This window comes from Tyto alba, unplaced genomic scaffold (genome assembly GCF_018691265.1).
Source record: "Tyto alba isolate M040663 unplaced genomic scaffold, T.alba_DEE_v4.0 Super-Scaffold_9, whole genome shotgun sequence".
NCBI lineage: Eukaryota > Metazoa > Chordata > Aves > Strigiformes > Tytonidae > Tyto > Tyto alba.
Window position 1 is genome coordinate 34,721,115 of NW_024881330.1, and position 11,694 is coordinate 34,732,808.

Sequence of the window (11,694 nt, forward strand, 5' to 3'; positions counted from 1 at the left end):
GACAAGGTGTATGCAGGTTGACTAGCTTTGAGGTTTATTTGATGGTGGTCTTGGAAAGTATCAGAAAAAGAATTGACTTCAAAACATCTCTGCCACTCAAATTAAGGATTTGTACAATGGCTTTGGAACTTTGTTCTTTTGCAGTTTAATTCATAACAGTGATGTTAAACACTGTTGGTGTCTAGTCTGAAATTTTCTTAAACTGCAGAAAGCAAAAGATGAACACGATGAATCTAATCTGTTTTTCACTCTGTTGGCAATGTATATAGCTTTCTTATGCCAATGCTAGCATTGTTTTTTCAGTTTGTTTATATCTGTACACCAATTATAATAGCCTTTAATGATGTAACATTTCACTTCAAAACATATTTTAATTGCTTGCAAATAAAAGACTTTTAGAGTGTGTATCTGGGTGCAAGGTAGGAACTTTTAAAATAGAAGCTTGAAGCAAGTTATCAGGGCTGCTTTATAGAGACAGAAAGTTATTTCAGAATGGAAATGGTGACTGTATGACGGCCTTTTCTTTAGGAGTTGTGTGTCCGAATTTGTTCCAGTCCTATTTCAAAGGTATTAAGGAGATACTGAATCACTTCTATGTTGACAAATGAACACTTTATTTTCCTCTGTGGATTTTTTAAAGTTCTCCTAAGCACCAGAAAAGTTGTTTGGAAAATTAATAAGAAACAGCTACAAATGTGGGATAAACCTACATTTAAAAAAAATTGTATGTTGAATTAAAATTGGATACTAACCCCCAAACCATATATTTTTATTCCTCTTAAATGTAAGGTCATTTTGACTAGCAGGATGATGGAAGTGGACTGGTAGGTGGTAAACCTTAAAATTGTTGGCAGGAAAAGGGAGAGTAAGAAATGAAAGCCTTGAGCTCTGTTATCTAGATGGCTTTGAAATGAAAAAACACATTGCGTAACTGTTTATATGGAGAAAATACACTCTGAAAGCAGTGCCAATGATAGCACTTCACAGAGGCTCCACTTCCCTTGCTCCATAGATTGTAAGAAACAGTTGTGGTAGTTGTTATGGAAGCGGCTGGTTGCAGTTGCTGATTTATCCCTGTCAAAATACGTAAGAATTACCAGAGCTACTGATGTAACGCTTTTCTAAATACGACGACTCTGTAGATTCTAAAATGCAGTTACTATAAAGTTATAAAATAGTTTGTGTTCTGCGAGTCACATAGTTCTGTTTTAATTTTGTGTTGAGTTCTCTAGGATGACTTAGAACAAGGCAAAGGCTTGCACAGATGCCAGATAGAAGTGTCTTAAATTACATAGAGGAGGAAGAGTTGTGCTGTTAAGATCCTGGAGATTTAATTGCAAATCTGATGCTATCAGGGTAATATGAAATGTTCACTGCTAGGTGTAGAGCTCTGATTGACATCCTTGTAATACAACAAAATTCTGGATGCCTCTGTGTACTTCGTAATGCAACAGTTCTTTGCTTAGCAGTGTTGCAAATGTAAGCGCCATTGCATTTTACCAAAAAAGTAAGTTTAAGGCCTGTAATTTTTTTTTTGCCTGTGACTTTTCAGTTTAATTTCTAGGAGAGGAGTCTTCCTTCTTTCTCACCTTTTAATTTCACTTTGCATTTAAAATTTCAATAAAACTCCTTTTCAATAATTGATGAAATGTACTTTAGTATGCATGTTTATTGTTGAATTTCTATTTAATGCTTCAAATATTCTATACAATTTCTTTGTAGAAACGATTACAAAAAGAACTATTGGCATTACAAAATGATCCACCTCCGGGAATGACTCTAAATGAAAAGAGTGTACAAAATTCAATTACACAGTAAGTATACATGCTGTTTTATTTTTGCTATCAAGCTGAAAAGCGTAAGTAATGAAGTTCTTTGCATGCCACTTTCACCACTTATTCCAAGTAACATTCTGAATTTTTGTTTCTAGTCCAGGGAGTGAAACATTGTTATGCTTAATGAGCATATTGCAGTAATGTGCTGGACACTTTCAGAAACTGGGTAGTGAATTCATTAAATATTTATTAGGCATTTTACTGTCTAGCAAAATGTCAATTGGTAAAAGCTTCTGCATATTTTAGAATAAAATAATTTAACAATCTTTCATAGCAACTAACCTCTGAAACCCCTCTAGATTTATTGAAATAATGGAGAGCCTGGTTTAGAGTTTCTACGGAAGTTTCTAAGGAAACTTCTTAAAGAGCAAAGTTATCTAAATACATTTGTTTGCACTTTCCTCCCTGCTGTATTTTTTTCTGTGATTAGTGAAATGGAAGGAGAAACATGGTTCAATATTCTATGTTCTGTCCATTGAAATGGTCAGTTATTGTTCCTGGTATTAATTCAAACTATTTTTTTAACTGACTGAAATTCGAAAGATTTAGACTGTGTTGTCATTTCTTTTAGGTAATTTTCTTAGTTTAATTTTAGAGAAATGTTAAAGAATTCTTAGCAGATGTAAACATTTATGAGAATATGACCCTCAATCTATATGTTCTGGACTATATTACTGATGGATGGATCAATGTATAAATATAACATAGAGCTGACTTCTGATGTTGCTTCACATCTGCATTTTTAGTGGTGGCACTCAGGCCATGTTACACGAGGCTTTTCTGAGCTTTGCATATACCATGTTAAACACTGCTTTTGCTTTTTAAATGCTGCTGGGTTTTGTGATACTTCATGCAGGTGAATCTGACTAAAACAAACTGAAATAGCGCTTTCCAGAATTTGGTACAAATAATAATAAACTGCTCTACAGTTGCTGAATGACAGCTTGTGTCTCTTGCTTTACTTTGGGTTTTCTCTGGGAAGCAAAATACTTACACTTTCTGAAAAAAAAAAAGGACTCAAACTAATATTACACTCGTTTAAATGAAAACAACTATTAAGTGAAAATTTACAGCAGATGAAGAGATGGACAAGCAAAAGAAAATATGTTGGATTTTTTTCTGTTTGTGAATTTCCATTTTTCTTAGGATGTCTCTGTTCCCAGAGTGCTACCTCATTTTTTCCTGCTGTGTATAATTTTTATACTTTTCAATACCTTTCAGATAAAAACTTCCTGTTTACTGTCATGCTAGATTTTGGAACTGTCACTGTTTAAGAATCTTCCTGTCACAAATAACATCGTATCTTTTATCGTCAAGGGTTTTTGGTGCCAAGTAGCATGTTCAGAGTTTGTTAGTCAAGTTACAGTTTGAACTGGTGCAGTAAAGATTTGTGTAGTGATACTAGCTTGGGTTTGAAAGATATTGAATAAAATAATTGGATCCCACGATGTAACTGGGTCATTTGAAACGTTTAGCAATCGTCTAATTTAAATATGCAAGGATTAGAAATTTGAGATGGCTAAACTGTAAAGCACACAGGAAAGATGGGTTCTAGTGATTCCTTGACCATAAAAGGAGCAATGTCCAAGCAGAATTATCTTCTACTTAGTAAATGAAACTATTTTAAAAACTTTAAAGTGGAGGTTCTGGATCACAAGAACAAATAAAGCTGAAGAGTACTGGTGCACTATGTGTATAAATGTAAAAGCAGAAGACATATGAAGAGATAAGTGGTCTGGAGTACAGATAGATTAAATCGAAGGAGTGTTCACAAAATTAAAATATAGAACACTAGTACAGCCATCACCATGGTACTGTTGGAGATGCATTCTTCCTGATGAGTGTGACAGCTAGCAATTCAGTAGAGAAGCAATTTTTCTCCCCCAAAAATAAAAAAAAGGATTAATAGAGGGGAAGATGAAAAACGTTCACGGCTTAAATACACAGGAGAGTTTATATGACAGGAGGAGGGAGAGTTTGGGAATAGGATCATCAGGACTGCCAGCTGGAGATGTTGACTTTTCTGAACACATTGCTGTTCTGAAAAATCTCACCTGCCTCACTTGAGTCTGATGTAAATCTTATCCAAGCATTTTTGTAGTCTCTTGCTGAATCTTTACCATATCATTTTGCTCAAATGTGTAAAACTCAATCAAGGATGGAAGACAAAAATGGGGAAGTGATTCTGCAAAGGGTGGTATGAAGTGAACAACAATAAATCTGCAAAATGACAGAAGCTAGCAAAATGTTGCTGTATGTGTTGAACAATACGCAAAGCATCTATTTTTGCCTGGATTAAAAAAAAACCAACCACCCAACCCAAAACCAACAACAGTAAGGCCCCAGCCCCTGGCAACTCCACCTGCCAGTTACTTTCACGTTGTTATGATGGAAGGATCAGAAGCAGAGGAAAAAGAATACTGTAGTATGTTGAGGTGTCATCTTTATTACAGTTGCAAATCGTCCTTTTCTTGGTTTTGTTTTTCATTTTCTGTGATGTTTCCCTTTTTATACTGTTAATTCTGCCAGTTTTGGTTCCGTTACCTGCCAGGTTATATACTATTTAATTTCTGAGTTCTTCACATATGTAAGTGCAAGAGGAGCATTGCCCTTCCCCCTTGGATACAGATTTTATTTTAATAAACTGTATTGATGATTTCCTTGACAGAAAAGCAGAACAATATGAAAGAGAATGCGTATTTGTTTCCTTCCAAGCGTGTTTTTTTGTGTAGGAATAAACTTTGGAACAGGTCTTTTGTTTCAGCTTTGTTGTCTCACAGTAACAGTCATTTTAGTGGGAACTGATGGGTCTGTGTTGAGTTCAAGTCATAATTACGTGTATAATTTGCAGTACTGTATCAATGCCTGTATGTAAAATATCAAGCTTGTTTCTTTCAAATGTAGGCTTGATGTGTTATTCACCTTTGTGATTGTTATACTTATGGAGAGTTTAGAAGATTTAGATGTGATTGGTAATTGGTTTGATTAGTCCTGTGCTCCAGGAGTATAATTATAATCTGTCAGTCCACAATGCTAACAGTTTTTTCCCTTGTTCCTTAGGTGGATTGTAGACATGGAAGGTGCTCCAGGAACACTATATGAAGGGGAGAAATTTCAGCTTCTATTTAAGTTCAGTAGTCGGTATCCTTTTGATTCGCCTCAGGTAACTGCTTACTTCCTTCTTGCTTAACGCTACCTTTAGGTTCTAGCTGCATGACACATGTTGAATACTAATATCATCCACGTATCCTAATGTGATGTTTAGTTACTTTAATTTGCATTAAACACATCATGCAGATACCTTTTCTTTTAAAAATTACTCTGCAGTGAGGTATAGTGCTGTGACAGTCTACTTGGTTTCACAGGAGATGAAAGAGCAGTGTGAACTTGAGGCTTCTTTGAGGTTGATATTCATATCATATGCAAGAGTAACAGGGTAAAGAAGGAAGATCCCCTTTACCATGGTATAGGAGTAGAGTAAGCAACAAACTGCTGCCTGTCCCCTCTCTTTTTGCTTCCAACTTCTTTTTTTCTTTTTTTTTTTTTTTTTCCTAGTTTGTTTTTAAGCCTCTTTCATCTTCTCTGCTGCCATTGTTAATACAGCTGGAGAAATACTGTGCTTGTGGTAGAGATTCTCATAGATACATGACATCTTTGAGAGGCCTGCAAACCCAGTGTTTATAATTGAGGTGAGAGATAGTGTGTTGCTTTCATGGCAACATAAAGAACTGAAGGAGCAGTTGGGCTGCAGAATGCGCTCTGTACACTGGTCCCACCATTACCTGAGGGAAACATTCCAAAAACACGGCTGGTAGGAGTAGCGTGTTCAGCTACCACCCTCTGCTTTGCTGAGAAAAGAAGAAGAAAAGCAAGGGTGCTTTAGTTCTTGTCCTGTCTGTTTCAGCTCAAAGTTCCAAGAGTGATCTCTGACACTTTTCTCATTGGTGTTGAAACTGAAGCACAGAGCTGTGAGAGACACTTAAACCATAAACATTACATATTTTTAGGTATTGTGTTAAAAACTAGAATGCTGACTTTTCGGTCTTAGGTTTTAAGGAACAAACTGGACACTTGTACTTCTGTACCTCATCAGGTTTGTAGTGAACTACTCATAGGTGATTCACAAGAGAATAGTCCCTTTCATTTGGTTTCAAGTAGGTACTGTTTGTACTTATTACCCAACCTGTGTGTGTGTCTCTGCAATTTATAGTAAAACACCAAATTAGATCCATTCGTATGCACTGGTTTTTAGCACAGAAAACAATTAAGAATTGAAGTACTGGATACTTGATTGTTTTAGATGGCTAGAATTTCTGTTATAAAAATGCTGCTGTGCAGTAAGTTCATTCTATATTACAAACCTCTGGGTCATAATTCTCTCTCCTGCAAATCTACTTAGTGTGAATTGATGGTTTACACTTCTGCTGTTTAACTACTTGGTTGTTTTCTGCCTTTAAATGTATGTCATCTGTCATAGTGTGCATGCTTTTACTTACCTAGTATTCCGAGTTCTGGTTTTCCTATAAAAGGAAGACATTAGTTAGAAATGAAGTACAGTACTGGATTATGAAGGTAAGCTCTTCAGTGCTTAAGAAATAGTTTACAGACCTATGGAAGATCATTTCACTTTCATTATTTCTAGTTTTTCTGCTGCCTTAGAAACCTGCCTTCCATTTGGCAAGTAGATTAAGCTCTCTGATTTGTTTCTTGTATGATCAATGTGTTGCTTCTTTCTTCTAGTCAGTGATGAGGTGGGTGTGTAGTGTACATGTATACATATCTGTACACATACATGTATCTATATAACTTAGGAAACACTTAAGAGGCTTCTGGGTATTATGATTATGAGTGGCAAAGATGTATTATGTCATTGCATAAAAGATGACAGTGTTATGTTGGATAAGGAGCTCAGGAGGATAATGCTGCTACAAAGGTTTCACTTTTACTCCATTTCCATGGGTCCTGAGCCAACTATGAGTTTGACAAAAACTTGATGAAAACAATAATTGTCAAAATTGCTTCTCTAACCACTTTTTGACTGTGATATTGTCTTTTCATGGAGAGGAATTAAGGTTCTAAGTGCTGTTTTTCCATATTCATCCATGTCAAATAAAAACATATTTCATTTGAAATAATGATCTAAAAATATTTCCTTTATGGTAACATACTTCAGTTGTACAAGTCCTTTATTTTATAATTTATAGGATTGATGCATCTTACACTTTATTCTGGAACCTGGATGAGTTGTCCAGAACTTAATTTCTACTGTGTCCAGGGTTATAGAAATATTTATTTGTGTATTTAGTTGTGTTTCCTGGTGTGTAACATTGTGGCTTATGGAATCATTAAAATCCCGTGTGTTGGCTAGGCAATTGCATTTCTTATGACATGAAAGACTGAGACTGCAATATATTAAAAGTTCAGTTTGCTGTCTTTACACTGTTACCTTTGCCTTTTTCTATGCTGTATAAATATTCATAGAAAAAAACCCTTGCATTTAACCATTTATTTAACTTCATTTTCGCTAGCTATTTAGGCTTCCATTGTTTTATTTTGCATTTCAATTAATAGCTTCCAAAAATGAACCAACCTAACATGGTAAAGTCTATTATTTAATGTAAGTGAAAACGACAGATCCACTTCTTAAATAAGATATTGTTTTCCCAGAAGCAATACAGTCTTATTTAAACTGTGGACAATAACAATTATGTTTGTTCTTATTTTTTAGGTCATGTTTACTGGAGACAATATTCCTGTTCATCCTCATGTTTATAGCAATGGTCATATCTGTTTATCCATTCTAACAGAAGACTGGTCCCCAGCTCTCTCAGTGCAATCTGTTTGTCTTAGCATTATTAGCATGCTTTCCAGCTGCAAAGAAAAGGTATGGGCTTTTTTATCACTGTTGGAGTAGAATAAGCAAAAGTTAATAGTTTTCTACTTTGCAAAGTAAGACTTTATTTTCTCAAATTCTAAAATAGGCAAAACTACTTTAAATTTCTACTACTGGAAAAACACTAATCTAGAACTGCAAAATAAACAGTACAATAAGTATTTTGTCACTGTTTTAATGGTAACCTGCTCATCTGTCATTATTGGGAAAGAGGAGAGAATTGAACCCTTCTAGTTGTACTAATTGTGAAGTTTATTCATGGTTGAGGACAGTTCTTTGTAAATCGATTCGGTCTCTAAAGGCAGTGCAAAATGACTGTTGGAATGTCTTTAGTGCAGATGTTTGTAAATGGTTCTAAGCTGCTTTTTAAGCTGCTTTTTTGGCCATAGGTGGGTGACACCAATACCTTAGACCTTTTTTTTACGAAGAGATTACCCTTTTACTCTTGACCATTTCTTTCGCAGTGGGATATGTGTGAAAGTTAGATGTGGTCAGAGCTTGTACATCTGTGCTATCCAAACATGCATCTGTATGTCACATCCTAACCAGTCCTAATCATGTGTATGTGGTAGAAAAACACCCCCACAGTGGCTTTTTATTGTACCCTATAACTTCAGTTCTGCATAATGATGACACTTCTGAAGAAAGCTGAAGAATATGAAGTGTTGATTAGATATAGATATTTGTTTCAGTTCATTTTTTTTTTTACCGACTCCAAGTTGAGACTTATGGATGTGAACTAGATCTAATATATCAGGATTGGATCCCAAACTGCAAAGGAATTTGATTTGGGGGTTTTTTGAACTACAGCTGTTCCCTTCTTGTGGGTGTTTTTTTTTTTTTGTGGGGAGTTGTTTTGTTGTTGTTGTTTATTTCTCCCCCTGTCTATCTCCAATCTGGTATTTTTAATGAATTTTTTGCTTGGAGTATCTGTGGTAATTGTTACCTGGATCCTTAAGAGATTTTTCTTGACAAAGGTCTAGCCCTGTCTGTTGCCTCATTTTCACTACATTTGCATGGTAGCCTTTCATAAGCTTATTAAGTAGCTCACGTCTTACAGTGTAAGGATTGTTTGATTATTTGTAGGTCTTTTCTTCTGTTGCAGAGGCGACCTCCAGATAACTCATTTTATGTAAGAACGTGTAACAAGAATCCAAAGAAAACAAAATGGTGGTATCATGGTAAGTATTTAACAAGGACCAGGAATTTTTAAGTTTTTTTCAGAGTGAAGGCAATTAAAATGTAGGAAAGTAGGAGAAATGCATTCAAAGCCTTAAGCTATTTTTTTAATTCTCAGAAAGTTACTAAAATGCCATTTCTGAGATACTCTGCTGTGTTTTGTTTTTGTTGTTTTTTTTTAATATCACACTTCATTAATTCCTGATGGAAATTTAAACAGCACAGATTGATATGTTTTAAATTGTAGGACTGAATTTGAAGGAAAGTTCTTGTAAGCTGTATTAGTCCTTGAGGAGTCTTAAGTTTGGGGTTGGAGAAGGTCCATAATGAAACTAGGTTTAGCTCTAAGCCCAGGGTTTTTTGGTTTTGTTGGTAATGTTTTAAAGAGCTTCTACAGTGATTAAGATGCCTATATGTTTGTAAACAGCTGTGTGTTTTAATATATTTCCACTATTAATCAGAATTTCCAATGTGGGATAGTTGGCTGACTTAAAGGCTCTTAAGAACTAATAGTCAATAACATACTAATAAGATTCTTCATGTACATGATAAAAAAGTACCATACTGAAGTAGCTGCGTGTAGTATTACAATGTCTGCAGTGCTAGTGTTGTGTTGTTTTGGTTTGGGGTTTTTCATTTCTCTGTGTTTTTTTTTTTTTTTTATTTCTTTCCATGTGCTCTCTGTCTGGCTTTGTACTGTGTGGTTTCTTTCTTCTGCCTCAACATTTGTCATCCTCTTCCCAGTGGTGGGGTTGGCTGTATGTGCTTGTCTTACCGACTCCATTGGTGAGCAAAGAAAGAAGGAGGTGGTAGAGACAGGCTATGCTTTTTTTCTCTCCTCTCTTGTTGGCCAATACTTTATTTGCTTTCGCTAGGAAAAGACTGTACAAATGGTGGTTATCGGAAGCCTGTGTATTTTGGGAAGGGAGGTGTTAGGACAGGTAGTACTGTATGCTAAGGTGGTGCAGGAGGAGTTGATACCATCACTACCTTTCACTGAAGGCTCCATCATAAGATAACCTCATTGCCTCCCCACCTCAGGACATTTTTTTTATGCCCTATGTGAAATGAGACCAGGTATTTTGAGACAATGAGAGTTAATGACTAAAGAGTCAAATGCCAAAGCCTTCACTCTTAGATTCTTAAAAGCCTGTGGATGTCTGAACAACAGATACTTGAGAGTTTCATAATACTTTGAGACCCGTGGGTTTTTGATATATGCTAATGTAACAGAATGGAACTCTGTTTCTCATATTATTCTACTAGTATCTCTAAAACAAGGTGACTTCAATTTGCAGTAAGAGGAGTGCTGTGTGTCATGGGATTAAGAGGTATCTAAGAAACTCAGGACTGTTTACCGTGTGGTTGTACCTTATGCTGTGTTTAAAATTGACTCCAAGAATAATATCCCCGTTGCCCACAAAACTGGGTTTTTCATGTTCACCAGATTATTCAATAGTCACTTCCTCTTTTTTTTCTGTTTTCTCACTCTTGTAATGTGTTTGGTGCTTCTCTATTTCTAGTTTTGCTTTTCTCTTTATTGGCAATTTTGGGAGAGTTTTTATTAAGTGTTTTTATTTTCATTTGCTTTTTATTTTAAAAGAGAAACAAGTGAAGTTTAATTTATTGGCTTGTGATTAAAATATGTCCTGTCTACTTTGAATTTGTATTAGTCTCGTTTTGATTCAGGACTGAAGTCTATCAAGGAGAACGGTCTGCAGATACTACTTTGATTTCTTATTAATGAAATTCAATTTGAGTTAAACCAGCAAAACACCATATGAGTATGAAATGTGAGTTATCTGACTCTGAAAGTGGCTCAAAAACATCAAGCTGCTTATAGTCCACTGAACAAGTAATTTAATTACTTTGAAGTAACTACACAATGGTTGTTTTTGAAAAGTCAGAAAACCCTACCCCTCACCAAATTCAGAGCAACCTAGAAACCAACCTGAGGCAAGAGAAAGCAAGTCAGTGCATTTAAATAACTCATACTGTTTTGCTTTGTAATGTTTTCATTTGGTTTTAGCTTTCTTTTTGAGTACTAATTACAAAGGAAGTAACAATTAAAAGTTCATTGGGCTTTTCTCCCCCACCATTAAATTCTTACATTAAAAAATAAAACATGCCCAATGTCTGTTGGACAGAAATTTTCTTAAATGCTAGAGGATTTTTCCTTCAAGTTTTGCATGTCACTTGCTCCTTCTCTTAGTTACAAATATTTTTTTTTTTCCTTTTCTGTGGACATAAAACAAGAATGTCGTGGCATGATTTTAAATTTTCAGTGTTTTCTTAATGAGTTTGAAGACATTATGCATTGCACTAAGATGGGAAGTATAGCTTGCCTGCTAACTTTAACCACCTCTCTCTGGGAAAGAAATGTCTTCAACATTATGTACACCTGAAAAGATTTACAAGCCTTTGGAAAAGGTGATGCTGTCATCTTCATTTTTTTGCTCCTGCTTCAACTACAGTGTCACATATCTAATCTTGCAGTTGAACCACTTTGGGCTGGCTAAGTTAACGGGGGAAAAACCAATCCAAACCAAGAAAGAAAACCAGCTGTCCAAGGGTAATCACTGGGTGAAATAAATGCCAGTGCTAATACAAGAACATGTGGAGGGAGATGCAAAGTGGTTCTGCCCCTTCTGTTGTCAGATAGCCATTGGACTGGTTTAGCTTTAATGTGAAGTTGAATCCCTGTGTTTTGAAGAGAAAGGAAGAAGGCTGTCATCACTTTTAATACATGCATTTGAAAGCATTTTTTTTTCTTTTTTCCAGCAAGTA

General features: G+C 35.5%; 1 protein-coding gene across 2 annotated transcripts in view; it reads left to right on the forward strand.

The window, feature by feature from the left end:
* UBE2W (ubiquitin conjugating enzyme E2 W) overlaps positions 1–11,694 on the forward strand; it is a 33,841-nt gene that overhangs the window by 17,572 nt on the left and 4,575 nt on the right. For both annotated transcript variants that reach the window (XM_033007936.2, XM_042786064.1), the window contains exons 2-5: positions 1,723–1,814; positions 4,896–4,998; positions 7,564–7,719; positions 8,834–8,909. In XM_033007936.2, the coding sequence (XP_032863827.2) occupies positions 1,723–1,814; positions 4,896–4,998; positions 7,564–7,719; positions 8,834–8,909 (427 nt within the window). The remainder of the gene's footprint in view (positions 1–1,722; positions 1,815–4,895; positions 4,999–7,563; positions 7,720–8,833; positions 8,910–11,694) is intronic.